General features: G+C 37.9%; 1 protein-coding gene across 3 annotated transcripts; it reads right to left on the bottom strand.

Annotated features, from left to right (window-relative positions):
* Positions 1–2,785: 2,785 nt before the first annotated feature.
* Positions 2,786–12,824, bottom strand: LOC109103222 (gastrula zinc finger protein XlCGF8.2DB-like). Of its 3 annotated transcripts, none has more exons than XM_019116596.2 (3): positions 12,731–12,824; positions 11,920–12,068; positions 2,786–4,089 (listed from the first exon to the last, which is right to left on the bottom strand). In XM_019116596.2, exons 2-3 carry the CDS (start codon positions 12,002–12,004, stop codon positions 3,086–3,088), a joined length of 1,089 nt encoding a protein of 362 aa, XP_018972141.2. In that variant the 5' UTR covers positions 12,005–12,068; positions 12,731–12,824; the 3' UTR covers positions 2,786–3,085. The 3 variants fall into 3 exon arrangements, with proteins under 3 accessions (XP_018972141.2, XP_018972142.2, XP_042578397.1); XM_019116597.2 differs by having other exon boundaries at positions 11,920–12,051; XM_042722463.1 differs by lacking the exon at positions 12,731–12,824 and having other exon boundaries at positions 11,920–12,214.
* Between the last annotated feature and the right edge of the window lie 1,894 nt (positions 12,825–14,718).

The raw sequence follows: 14,718 nt of genomic DNA, 5'->3' as shown, positions 1-14,718 counted from the left end.
CTGCAGATTTGCCTTATACAATATTAGGAAAATTAGACCCTTCCTGTCTGAGCAAGCCACCCAACTTCTTGTCCAAGCTCTTGTTCTCTCCAGACTGGACTATTGTAATGCTCTCCTGGCGGGCCTTCCTGTATGTACTATCAAGCCTCTGCAACTGATCCAGAATGCAGCAGCGAGGGTTGTCTTCAATGAGCCAAAAACAGCTTATGTTACTCCTCTCCTCATCAGGTTACACTGGCTACCAGTAGCCGCTCGCATCAAATTCAAGGTACTGATGCTTGCCTACAAGACGACCACTGGCACGGCGCCAACATACCTAAGCTCATTAGTTCAATCTTATGTGCCCTCCAGAAGTTTGCGCTCTGCAAGTGAACGACACCTTGTGGTGCCATCCCAAAGAGGTTCAAAATCACTCTCACAGACTTTTTCCTGGACTGCGCCCAGCTGGTGGAATGACCTCCCGATCTCAATTCGAACAGCTGAGTCTTTACTCATTTTCAAAAAACATCTAAAGACTCATTTTTTTTCACCTGCACTTAATCAACTAATACTAGTACTTACCTTTTCTTTTTCTTGTCTATCATATTCTTAATAAAAAACCTGGCTACGTGTTCTGTACTAGACTAACTGAGACTTGTCATAGCACTTGTATACCGTTGTTGTTCTCTTGTTGATCTGATTGTTTCTATTGTTCTCATTTGTAAGTCGCTTTGGATAAAGTAAGTCTGCTAAATGATTAAATGTAAATGTAAATGTAAGTCCAGTTAGTCCACTAGATTAGTCTTACTAGAACCAGGAAGTATGACCATATTAGCCCGGTCCTGTCAACACTGCACTGGCTCCCTATCAAACATCATATAGATTTTAAAATCTTGCTCATTACTTATAAAGCCCTGAATGGTTTAGCACCTCAGTATTTGAATGAGCTCTTGTTACATTATAATCCTCCACTTCCGCTGCGTTCTCAAAACTCAGGCAATTTGATAATACCTAGAATATCAAAAGGAGGCAGACACACTCTTGCAGTTTAAATCTAGATTAAAGACCCATCTCTTTAACATGGCTTACACATAACACACTAATACGCTTCTAATATCCAAATCCATTAAAGGATTTTTAGGCTGCATTAATTAGGTAAACTGGAACTGGGAACACTTCCCATAACACCCGATGTACTTGCTACATCGTTAGAAGAATGGCATCTACGCTAATATTAGTCTGTTTCTCTCTTATTCCGAGGTCACCGCAGCCACCAGATCCAGTCTGTATCCAGATCAGATGGTCACTGCAGTCACCCGGATCCAGTACGTATCCAGCCCAGATGGTGGATCAGCACCTAGAAAGGACCTCTACAGCCCTGAAGGACAGCGGAGACCAGGACAACAAGGGCCCCAGATACAGATCCTGTAAAGACCTTGTCTCTGACGACCACCGGGACAAGACCACGGGAAAGAGATGATTCTTCTGCATAATCTGACTTTGCGGCTGCCTGGAATTAAACTGCTGGTTTCATCTGGTCAGAGGGGAACTGGCCCCCCGACTGAGCCTGGTTTCTCACAAAGTTTTTTCTCCATTCTGTCACCAATGGAGTTTTGGTTCCTTGCCGCTGTTGCCTCCGGCTTGCTTGGTTGGGGACACTTCGTTTGCAGCGATATCGTTGACTTGATTGCATATGATTGCACAGATACTATTTAAACTGAACTGAGATGATGACATCACTGAATTCAATGATGAACTGCTTTTAACTGTCATTTTGCATTATTGACACTGTTTTCCTAATTAATGTTGTTCAGTTGCTTTGACACAATCTTTTTTGTTTAAAGCGCTATATAAATAAAGGTGACTTGACTTGACTTGTCAGTTTAAATCTAGATTAATGAACCATCTCTTTAACCTGATTTACACATAACACACTAACACATTTCTATAATTTAAATCCATTAAAGTTTGGTTAAACTGCGTTAATTAGGTCAACCAGAACCGGGAACTTTTTTTTATAGCATTCAACATACTTGCTACATTGTAAAAAGAATGGCATCTACGCTAATATCAGTCTGTTTCGTTCTTATTCCGAGGTCACCGTAGCCACCAGATCCAGTCCGTATCCAGATTAGATGGTGGAGTGGCACCTAGAGATGACCTCTACAGCCCAGAGTGTCAGTGGAGACCATGTCAACTAGATGTGCCCCAGAGACAGATCCCCAGCAAAGACCTCGTCACCTAGATGACCATCGGCACAATACCGTGAGAATCAGATGAGTCCTCTGCACAATCTGACTTGTGTTGCAGCCTGGAATTAAACTACACCTTGCAGGTTTCATCTGGCCAGAGGAGAACTGGCCCCACGACTGAGCCTGGTTTCTCCCAAGGTTTTTTCTCCATGTTTGTCCCCGATGGAGTTTTGGTTCCTTGCCGCTGTCGCCTTTGTCTTGCTTACTTGGGGACACTTAATTTCTGGCAATATTGTTGACTTCATTGCACAGATACTATTTGAACTGAGCTGGACGATGAGTCAATCAACTGACTTTAACAGAAAAAATTGAGTTTACTATTGTTCTCTTGCATTATCAACACACTATTTTCCTTTTTAGTTTTTTAAAGCTGCTTTGACACCATCTATATTGTATAACGTGCTATATAAATAAAGGTGACTTGATTCGACTTGAATGTTTAGCCATATCAGCAGCTAGAACTATCTCCCAGATGTCATTTCCTTTGGCCCTAGCAGTAGCAACATGTTTGCCTGTTAATTGTCTCATGAATCAAATAATGCAGAGCAATGTTCATTATTTATGTACAATTTGTGTCCTTTTATTTATAATCTTTCTTTTACATTGTAGCATTTTACAGCAATTTCACCAGTAGTTTGATTCTGATTAACAATATATGTAATGGAGTGATGGCTCTATACTACCAAAATTAGAGGGCGTCTCAATTGCTCAATATTTGAAACTATAGCAAAGGAGATTGACAAGTGTGAAAACTGGAGTTTATATGTACATGACAAAGGAAAATAAAAAGGCCCAAGGTAAAGTATAAAGCAGTGAAGATTGCAAAAACAGTAAGTGGTCATAAAGGTGGATGATCACAATTTCTTTACAGAATGAGTTTGCAAATGATGTTTCAGGTCTCTTTTATATGTAAAAATATTATCGCACTGAAAACACTTAAAAGACTTCTCTCCAGTGTGGATACTTTTGTGAGTCTGAAGGTTTCCTTTTTGTGAGAAGCTTTTTCCACAATGAGGGCAGATAAAAGGCTTCTCTCCAGTATGAAGTCTAATATGAGTGTTGAGGCTTTTTTTATGCAGGAATCTCTTTCCACATTGACCACATATGCAAGGCTTCTCTCCAATGTGAATACTTATGTGAGTCTGAAGGTTTCCTTTTTGTGAGAAGCATTTTCCACACTCAGGGCAGATGAAAGGCTTCTCTCCAGTATGAAGTCTAATGTGAGTTTTGAGGCTTCTTTTATGCAGGAAACTCTTTCCACACTGATGGCATACAAAACAATCACCACATGAGGATTCACTCAAAAGAGGACTGAGAGATTCTTTACATTTTAATCTCTTTCCACACTGACCACATATGCAAGGCTTCTCTCCAGTGTGACTGTTCATGTGAGTCACAAGACTTTCCTTTCGTGAGAAGCTCTTCCCACACAGTTTGCAGGTGTAAGGGGTCTCTCCAGTATGAATTCTCATGTGGACTTTAAGGTTTCCCTTAAGTGTAAAACTTTGTCCACACAGTTTGCAGGTGTAAGGCTTCTCTCCAGTGTGAACTCGCATGTGGACTTTAAGGTTTTGTTTTTGATTGAAACTCTTTTCACACTGTTGGCAGCAGAAAGGCTTCTCTCCCGTGTGAACTCTCATGTGGACTTCAAGGTTTTGCTTACAAGTGAAATTCTTACCACACTGACAGCAGGTGAAACTGTTAGAGTCAGTCCTCAGACCACTTTTTTGTGAGGAAGTCTTTTCAGTCTTTAAGGATTTTTCTCCTCTCTTGAAATCATGACGTTTCTCATCCTGATTTTTCTCTTCCATTTCATTCAGTTCTTCTTTCGGACTCTCCTCTTTCAGTGCCATCAGGTCTAAAGTGAAAAAAAGACATTAAAGTAAAAACAAGCAAAGAAACAAACAAAAAAACCATAAGGCATCAAAGCCAACACATAGATCCTATATGTACTTAGCTACTAAAATAAAAATTCTCAGAATCTCTTCTCAATATTTTTTGAAGGTTCAATAGGGATGTAACAATTCACTCAACTTACAATGCAATATTTCCTCATGATTTTTTTTTTTTTTTTTTAAATGAAATTTAATGCAAATTATAAATGAAAAGGTGTTCTTTTATTATTGATTGGACAAAATGCTGAAGCTTTTTTTTATTGAAATATGTCATATAACAAAACTATGGTATGGATAGTAACATTCTTCTAATAAGTTCTGCCAAACAAAAGTATTAATTATTAGACCAAAAATCTCTAAACATAAGTGGATAGATCTAAATTTATGTACTGCATAGAGAATAAATTATTACTGATAACAGCATTTGTGACACTTAATTTAGAAGATGGACAAATGTATTGCAGCATGACATTCAGAAAGGTTTTGGCACTAAACATGAAAAGGATCTGCCACCCGCAGTTGACTTTGATATTCTAGGTTTTATCAAATTGCCAGAGTTTTGAGAATGCAGCGGATGTGGAGGACTATAATGCAATAAAAGTGCATTCAAATACTGAGGTGCTAAACCACTGAGGGCTTTGTAAGTAATAAGCAAGATTTTAAAATCTATACAATGCTTAATAGGGAGCCAGTGTAGTGTTTACAGAACCGGGATAATATGGTCATATTTCATGGTTCTAGTAAGAACCCTAGCCACTGCATTTTGCGTGCAGAACAACACCCCAATAAAGCATTACAATAATCCAACCTTGAGGTCAGGAACGCATGAATTAACATTTCTGCATTTGACATTGAGAGCATAGGCCATAATTTAGATACATTTTTGAGATGGAAAAATGCAGTTTTACAAATGCTAGAAACGTGGCTTTCAAAGGAAAGGTTGCTATCAAATAGCACACCTAGGTTCCTAACTGATGACGAAGAATTGACAGAGCAGCCATCGAGTCTTAGACAGTGTTCAAGATTATTACATGAAGAGGTTTTAGGTCCGATAATTGATCACCTCTGTTTTTTTTTTCTTCAGAATTTAGCAGTAAGAAATTACTTGTCATCCAGTTTTTTATATCAACTATGCATTCCGTTAGTTTTTCAAATTGGTATGTTTCGCCGGGCCACAACGTTATATAGAGCCGAGTGTCATCAGCATAACAGTGAAAGCTAACACTGTGTTTCCTGATTATATCTCCCAAGGGTAACATGTAAAGCGTGAAGAGTAACGGCCCTAGTACTGAGCCTTGAGGTACTCTATACTGCACTTGTGATCGATATGATACCTCTTCATTCACTGCTACAAATTGATAGCGGTCAGAGAAGTATGTTTTGAACCATGCTAATGCACTTCCACTAATGCCAACAAAGTTTTCTAGTCTATGCAAAATAATTTTGTGGTCAATAGTGTCGAACGCAATGCTAAGATCCAGTAGCACTAATAGAAAGATACAACCACAATGAGATGATAAGAGTAGGTCATTTGTAATAAGATTTGTAACAATCATTTTCTAATGAGAGCAGTCTCAGTACTATGATACGGTCTAAATCCTGACTGGAAATCCTCACAGATACCAATTTTCTCAAAGAAGGAATATAATTGTGAGGATACTACCTTTTCTAGTATCTTGGGCAGAAAAGGGAGATTCGAGATCGGTCTGTAATTAACTAGTTCTCTGGGGTCAAGTCGTGGTTATTTTTTTTTTAATGAGAGGCTTAATAACAGCCAGATTGAAGGTTTTGGGGACATATAATGACGATAAATTAGGAAGATTACTTACAAAGCAGTCTTTTGTAGTAGAAGTAATGGTTCTACCATACTTGTAACAAGGATTAGAATTTACTGTTTTAGCTATATGAACTTTGCACAAGACTAGATAATGATCTGAGATATCATCGCTTAGCTGCATAATTTCAGCCATCAACGTCAATTCCATGCGACAGTATTAAATCTAGTGTATGATTTTGACAATGAGTAGGTCCTTACACGTGTTGTCTAACCCCAATAAAATGTTCAAAATGTCTATAAATGCTGATCCCGAAGCATATTTTTCATTATCAACATGGATATTAAAATCACCAACAATTAAAACTTTATCTGCAGCCAGCACTAACTCGGATAGAAAATCAGCAAATTCTTTCATAAATTCCGTATGGTGCCCTGGTGGCCTGTATACAGTAGCCAGTACAAACATCACAGGGGATTTATCATTAAAATTTGTTTCTCTGGATAATGTTATATGAAGCACCATTACTTCAAACGAGTTATACTTGAAGCCTGCCCTCTGAGAAATACTGAAACTATTGTTATAAATTGTAGCAACACCTCCCCCTTTACCTTTTGGACGCGGCTCATGTTTATAACAGTAATCTTGGGGTGTAGACTCATTTAAAATAATGTAATCATCAGTTTTTTTTAGCCAGGTTTCTGTCATACAGAGCACTTCTAGGTTACGATCAGTGATCATATCATTTACAAAAAGTCATCAGCATAACAGTGAAAGCTAACACTGTGTTTCCTGATTATATCTCCCAAAAGTGCTTTCGTAGAAAGGGACCTGATATTCAATAAGCCAAGCTTTATCTTTTGTTTATCCATATTAAATTTGTTTTTTTATTTATTGAACATCAATTAAATTGTTATTCTTAAGTTGGTTTGGACGTTTTTTGTATTTTCTAGTTCAGGGAACAGACACAGTCTCTAGGCGAAAAGGGTCTCTATGTGCTGAGAATTAACTGATTTCTGTGACGTGAGGCGGCTAGCAGACGGTCGGTTTAGCCAGTCTGTCTGCTTCCTGACCTGAGCCCCAGTTAGTCAAGTACAAACTCTAAGACTATGTCCCATATTTCTAGACAGAAGAGCGGCACCACCCCAGGATGGATGAAGACCATCTCTTTTCAACAGGTCAGGTCTGCCCCAAAAACTCGTCCAATTGTCTATGAAACCTATGTTATTCTGCGGGCACCACTTAGACATCCAGCCATTGAGTGATGACAGTCTGCTGTGTATAGGGTTGCCACTAGGGCTGGCCTAGAATATTCGATTATTCCAATATTCGTTCGGTGGGTTGGCATTTGATTTTCAATTTTGAGATCCATTTTTTTTTTTTTTTTTTTGAACACCTGGCATCCCCCACGAAACGCTTCTAAGGACTGTCAGGTACGGTTACAGTTGTATTTCCATGTGAGCCTGGTATGGCGCAGCACGATTACAAACCATTCTCAGCCGGAATTCTCTGAGCCGTGCTGTTAGAGTGCGTGACTGTTGCCTGGCTACCAGTTTCTTCATAACTGGTTAAGTGAAGCGCGCAATTTGATCAAACAGCTAAACTACGTTCAATATAAAAAAGAAAAAAAATGTCTGAGACAGTTTGGTCTGTGGAGGAAACATTTGCGCTTATTGATATTATACCCATCGTCACCCTCTGTTTAGGGCTGTGTAAAAAATCGAATGCGATTTTCCTGCGCATCTCCTTAGTAAAGACGCTCCTGTAATTAGTAGTATATCTCCAGCACGTGCGTTAAGATCAGAGTTGCCAGGTTTTCACAACAAATCCTGCCCAGTTCCTTCTCAAAACTAGTCACATCTGCCCTTTAAAGCCTCTCCACATGGGAAAGTTATCAGTATGTCTGTCCAGTAACTAATGATAAACGCACAGTTTGCAGAGAATCATTCAGTACCTCACAGGTCTGACTTAAAGGGACCAAAAATTAAAGTTGTTCCAAACTTTAATAATTTATTTCTTCTGTTGAACATAAAAGAAGATACTTTGAAGAATGTGGGCAACCAAATAATTTTATTTATTTATTTATTTATTTTCATTGTATATGCTCCTGTTGGGTTCCATTTTTAATAAGCACAAAGTGTTGTTTCATTGTTATACTGATGACACGCAAATTTATGTGCCTTTTAAGCAAAATGACAACCAGAGTTTGAGTGCTTTAATTGCTTGCCTGTCTGATATTAAGGCCTGGATGTCTCTTTTTTTTTTAATCTCAATGAGAGTAAGACTGAGGCAATTGTGTTCGGTTCTTTAGCTGTATCTGGCAACGTACAGCAAATGCTGGGTGATCTGGCTGCATATGTCAAGCCCTCTGTAAAAAATTTGAGTGTTGTGTTCGATTCTGCTTTAACTACTGCATTTACTTGCTTATCAAAAGTCAAATCAAGTTTTTTTCAGCTCAGACTCCTTGCTAAGGTGAAGGGTTTTTTTTATCTTGTGCTGAGTTCGAGAGAGCTATACATGCTTTTATCTCTTCTCGACTAGACTACTGCAATTCAATGTATATTGGTATTAACCAATCATGTATAAATCGCCTACAAGTGGTGCAAAATGCAGCTGCCAGACTTTTGACTGGCACTCGCAAATATGAACACCCATCTGAACTCCCATCCTATGAACTCCCATCCTACTCTCTTTGCACTGGCTGCCAGTCCATTTTAAAATAGAGTTTAAAATTTTACTTTTTGTTTTTAAGGTTTTAAATGGTCTGGCACCTTCGTACATTTCTGATCTGTTGAGTTTACACAGTCCAGCTAGATGTCTAAGGTCACTGAATCAGAAACTCTTATTGGTCCCTAGATCTAGGCTGAAGAGAAAAGGCGACCGGGCTTTTGCCATAGCCGGCCCTAAATTGTGGAATAGTCTTCCAATCTCTACTAGAACAATTGCAACAGAATTTCTTTTTAAAACAAGGCTTAAAGCCTACCTCTTTGAGAAGGCTTTTAGTGTATGAGCCAACAGGAGTTTATTATGTCTAATTATTATTTGTTTGTTTTGTCTTTATCGTTTTTATGTATTTTGATTCTTTTTAAATTATATTGTTCAGCACAATGGTCAACCGTCGTTGTTTTATTGTGCTTTATAAAAAATAGATATAAATATATAAAAAAGAGCTTGGTAGATGTAATTATTATATTTTTTAGACATTATTAGACAGATTAATTAATAGATTTTAATTAATGTCAGACCCTGTTTATTAATTTATAATTTATATTAATCCCTCATATAGCCCATAAAGCCCTCATATTCTTACTGTCCTTAATTAAAGTTTGTATGTGTGTCTCTAATTCTGAAACCTTCTCTGTCAGCCTAACTATTTCCTTGCATTTATCGCTCGTTAATCCCTTGTCGCCGACAGAGAGAGATAAACTATACATGTGGCAAGCGGTGCAAACCACAATAGCAGGAGAAGCCATTACTCACTGTGACTGAAGAATGATTCTGACTTACCACTGTTATTTGATGAACTCGTAAAAAAACGGTGCAAGAGAGAAAAGAAATGGGGCAAGAGAAAAAAGAAAATGGTAACAGATGCAAATAGAAATGCAAATGGAAATGTGAATGACTGGCTAAACGGCTAACGAATGCTAATACACGCTGCACTCGCAATTTAAAATTTAAAGCGAACGGTCAGATTAGTCAGATTAGTTTGATAGAAAATATTGGATATATTATGGGAATTAAGTTTACATTTTATCACTTTACACAACAGAGAGTGATAGCAAGATAGAGATTCAACAAAAAAAATTAAGCTTCATGGAGCTACAATCACAAACCACTCGGCAGCATGCAGACAGGAACCAGAAACCAAATACACTCAAGACTAGGTGCTCACAGATGCTCCTAGTCTTCAACTAAACATTAGTCAACAAGAATCCACCAGTCCACAAAATTTTTATTCGTCGGTCAATAGAAGCAATAGGTTAGTATTTAAATATTACATCACACAGTGAAAACACTTGGATTTATGCCGAGTGAGAGAGGTACATGAGTCCATAAATCTAAAGCACATCAGCTTTGTATTCTCCTTTGCAATCCGGTCATCTGATTTTCCCACAAATTCAACAATATTCATGAGTTATATCTAATGGACATGTAATCTTTTGTTTCGTAAAATCAGCATTTATCATATAAACATTTATTGTTATTACTGGTTTAATGTTACACAAAATAATTATTTTGTTTAGGCTTCTTTTGTATTATTTTGTAATTATGAATGTCAAATTTGGAAGTAGGAGCTACTCAGGTGCACTTGAAGAGCAGCATTTACAGGTGCTGGTCATATAATTAGAATATCATCAAAAAGTTTATTTCACTAATTCCATTCAAAAAGTGAAACTTTTTTACATTTATTCATTACAGACAGACTGATATATTTCAAATGTTTATTTCTTTTAATTTTGATTATTATAACTGACAACTAAGGAAAATCCCAAATTCAGTATCTCAGAAAATTAGAATATTGTGAAATAGGTTCAATATTGAAGACACCTGGTGCCACACTCTAATCAGCTAATTAACTCAAAACACCTGCAAAGCCTTTAAATGGTCTCTCAGTCTAGTTCTGTGGGCTACAGAATCATGGGGAAGACTGCTGACTTGACAGTTGTCCAAAAGATGACAATTGACACCTTGCACAAGGAGGGCAAGACACAAAAGGTCATTGCAAAAGAGGCTGGCTGTTCACAGAGCTCTGTGTCCAAGCACATTAATAGATAGGAGATGGGAAGGAAAAGATGTGGTAGAAAAAAAGTGTACAAGCAATAGGGATAACCACACCCTGGAGAGGATTGTGAAACAAAACTCATTCAAAAATGTGGGGGGAGATTCACAAAGAGTGGACTGCAGCTGGAGTCAGTGCTTCAAGAACCACTACGCACAGACGTATGCATGACATGTGTTTCAGCTGTCGCATTCCTTGTGTGAAGCCACTCTTGAACAACAGACAGCGTCAGAAGCGTCTCGCTTCAAAAAGAACTGGACTGCTGCTGGATGGTCCAAAGTTATGTTCTCTTATGAAAGTAAATTTTGCATCTCCTTTGGATATCAGGGTCCCAGAGTCTGCAGGAAGAGAAGAGAGGCACACAATCCACGTTGCTTGAGGTCCAGTGTAAAGTTTCCACAGTCAGTGACGGTTTGGGGTGCCATGTCATCTGCTGGTGTTGGTCCACTGTGATTTCTGAGGTCCAAGGTCAACGCAGCCGTATACCAGGAAGGTTTAGAGCACTTCATGCTTCCTGCTGCTGACCAACTTTATGGAGATGCAGATTTCATTTTCCAACAGGACTTGGCACCTGCACACAGTGCCAAAGCTTCCAGTACCTGGTTTAAGGACCCTGTTCTTAACTGGCCAGGAAACTTGCCTGACCTTAACCCCATAGAAAATCTGTGGGGTATTGTGAAGAGGAAGATGCGATATGCCAAACCCAAGAATGCAGAAGAGCTGAAGGCCACTATCAGAGCAACCTGGGCTCTTATAACACCTGAGCAGTGCCACAGACTGATTGACTCCATGCCACGCCGCATTGCTGCAGTAATTCAGGCAAAAGGAGCCCCAACTAAGTATTGAGTGCTGTACATGCTCATACTTTTCATGTTCATACTTTTCAGTTGGCCAAGATTTCTAAAAATCCTTTCTTTGTATTGGTCTTAAGTTATATATTCTAATTTTCTGAGATACTGAATTTGGGATTTTCCTTAGTTGTCAGTTATAATCATCAAAATTAAAAGAAATAAACATTTGAAATATATCAGTCTGTGTGTAATGAATGAATATAATATACAAGTTTCACTTTTTGAATGGAATTAGTGAAATAAATCAACTTTTTGATGATATTCTAATTATATGACCAGCACCTGTATATTTGCCTGGTCATGTGATCTCAACATTTCTGTCCACAAGAGGTGACTCACTAAATGTGAAATTGTGAACTCACTTCAGATTTGAGGATGAAAACTAACCTGTTTGTTCCTCAGCCTCTTCTTGTTTCACTATGAATGTTTCTTCCATCCTCATATCTTCACTCTCCTCTTTAATAAATGCCATCTTTATAAAAGTGTGTCACGAGGATCTCAGCTTCACCAGGAGTTTTTCTGTGTGTTTGGACACACTGTCATGTTTAAGATGAGAATAAAATAATAATAAAAATAAAATGAATCCAAACTAAATCTCTGGGTGCATCTCAATCAGCTGCATAGTTCAGTAATCAGCACTGGTAAGGATGTCAAGCAGAGTTGTAATTATTGGTTTTAAATTGATAGACGTTTAAAAGGAATTCAAAAGGAACACAAATTATACAGACTTAATATGCATTTCTGATTTCTATTTGGTATTTAATGATTTATAGATTAAATTTAATAGATTACACCTTAATAAAAATGTATGTTTATTAAGGTTATCATTACAAGTTTGTGAATCATTGTATTTACACTGAGCAGCAGGTGTGGCCAGCGTGCGGTGTTTCGAGCGATTCGATTCAGTGAATCATTTTGTGAAGCGATTGATTCAATTCATTCGGAGTTTTGAAAAGCTCCTTGCCAGTGACCGAATTTGTTTATAATAAGCTGATTCACGATATAGAAAGCGAAATGAGACGCACCTTTTCTGTTACTAATGTGTGCGCTTTATTCACTAAAACTTTAACTCTTTAACTCATGTTTGAGAAAGCATAATGTTACATGAATCAATCATTTTACAGCGATTGTAAAACAAAACGATAACATTAAACTGTTTGAATCGACTTAAACAATTTAAATGCTTAAGAATACAAACCTTTCTTCAGACAAATCACAAAAGACGCAGGAGCGCGCGCTGTCTTATGACGTCATAATACTACGCCAAAATAAAAGTCCTGTTCACACGCTGCTGCCGCTGTAAGTTAGGTCAGAGAAAATCAATTATATATATATAACATTGTGAATTATTAAAAAAAATTTTTGTTACATATTTGTCGTGCACTATAGTGCAAAGTAGTTCAGAATTAAATGGACTCATATAATTTGGTTATTAAGTGTTCTTTTGGATTCTTTTTTGTAAGTCGACATTTACAAGATTATTTTGGATGTTTCCTTCTGTAAACTGTTTTTCTGTAACTTTCACTGTTTTGCACTTAATACAATTGTTTGTACGTGTTTGTTGAAATTGTGGGACAGCACTATCTGCCTGGTAAGAACTCTAGCTGTTATATTTTGGACTAATTGCAAACTGTTTATTGAAAATCCAGGGCCAAACCCTCATTTGGCGTTAAAAAATTAATGGGAAATTGGTGCTGAAAAGGCATGGACACAGTTATTTCTGCGAGGGAATTTGTTTCCCTTTCGATCAGTAAATTTATGGGAAGAGAGTATTTAAATTAATCATGCAATGAGATTTACTAAGGTTTGCGGTCATCAATTTGCACTGCTCTTGGTAGATTGTGCTGGTGATTATGGAAATGAGATGCTGCCTTTGTGTTCTATAATGTGCACCTTCTCATTAAATCTCCTACAGAATTTTACCATCCCATCTGCACTTTTATGGAATCACGTTTTAACGTTAATTTGCCCTGTTTAGTAAATCTAGCCCACAGTCTGAAGATAGTCATTACTCCTTGAACTAGCTATTCTGCATCTGAAACTGGTATGTTCTGTAACCTGGCAAAATTTATGAGGTGGAGAACATTGATATTGAACATGGGAAATATTATATTTAAAATTCAGATATCTGTCTTGTTCAGATTATGACATTAAGTGCAGATCGTCTTCCCTTCAAATCAAACTGTGTACAGCACCTGTTCTTTCACTGTGTCCTCTAGAACAGATGTTTTCAAATCTGTCCTGGTGGACCCCAGGCACTGCACATTTTGTATGTCTCTCTCATCTAACACACCAAATTCAACTCATCAACTCGTTATTAGAGACTGCAAGGCCTGAATTTGGTGTGTCTAATGAGGGATACATACAACATGCAGAGCTGGGGGTCCTCCAGGACAGGTTTGAAAACCCTGTTCTAGAAAGCAAAGCACCAGTGAGTTGGTATCTCATTTCACGGCAAGACAGAAGTTTAAACAATAGTTTGATTCAGAGAGGTATCAATATATAGAATGTATCGATTAGGCTCGCTGGGATAGTCAGTGTTTTCGGTGTTACAATTAGAGGACAGACACCATTAAAAACTGAACATGGCTGCTCAATGCAGTGTACCGAACGACAGTGGCATCACAGATCAGGGGCAGGAGTCAGATTTCATTTATCATTTATCCATCCACTGATCATTTATCCACTGATAAAGGAGTAGAATGGCTGTTTGTTTTTTTTTCAATTAATTGTATTCTGAAGCACAGTATAAAAATTAACCCTTGACTTTCAACACTTACAGGTACATCCAAGTTGTTGGTGTTAATCTGGCAGCTGGTGCTAATTTCCAAATTATATGACAAACCCTTTTCAACTGTCACCATTCCTTTAATTTTCACTGAGATTGCAAGATGCCAGGTTGTCCATATAAAGGCCAAAGACCATTTCAGCCACTACAAGAGCCTGTTCTATCTGTGATTACTCTATTCAAGTCCATCAAAAAAGCTGGTCACTTAGGTAAAGCCCTATTCGCACGGGATTAGTATTAATTGAGGACCTTGTGTGATTAAGAAATTACCCCAACACATTTAAATTTCATGTGGCACATTCACACAGGATAAGCGAAGCCTGTGGTTTTACTCAAATTTACTGACTCAACCGGATATGATGTTAATGTTAACAAGGTAAGAGAGGACCCAAATGTGA

This window comes from Cyprinus carpio, chromosome B4 (genome assembly GCF_018340385.1).
Source record: "Cyprinus carpio isolate SPL01 chromosome B4, ASM1834038v1, whole genome shotgun sequence".
NCBI lineage: Eukaryota > Metazoa > Chordata > Actinopteri > Cypriniformes > Cyprinidae > Cyprinus > Cyprinus carpio.
Note: the sequence above shows the minus strand (reverse complement) of the source record. Positions and strands in the feature narration are given on the sequence as shown.

What these genes read in the sequence shown, in the direction of transcription:
- LOC109103222 (XM_019116596.2), bottom strand. Translation starts at nt 12,004, where the DNA reads ATGGCATTTATTAAAGAGGAGAGTGAAGATATGAGGATGGAAGAAACA. An exon ending in AGAGGCTGAGGAACAAACAG is followed by an intron (nt 4,090 to 11,919) that starts GTTAGTTTTCAT and finishes TTTTCACTTTAG; the next exon opens with ACCTGATGGCACTGAAAGAG.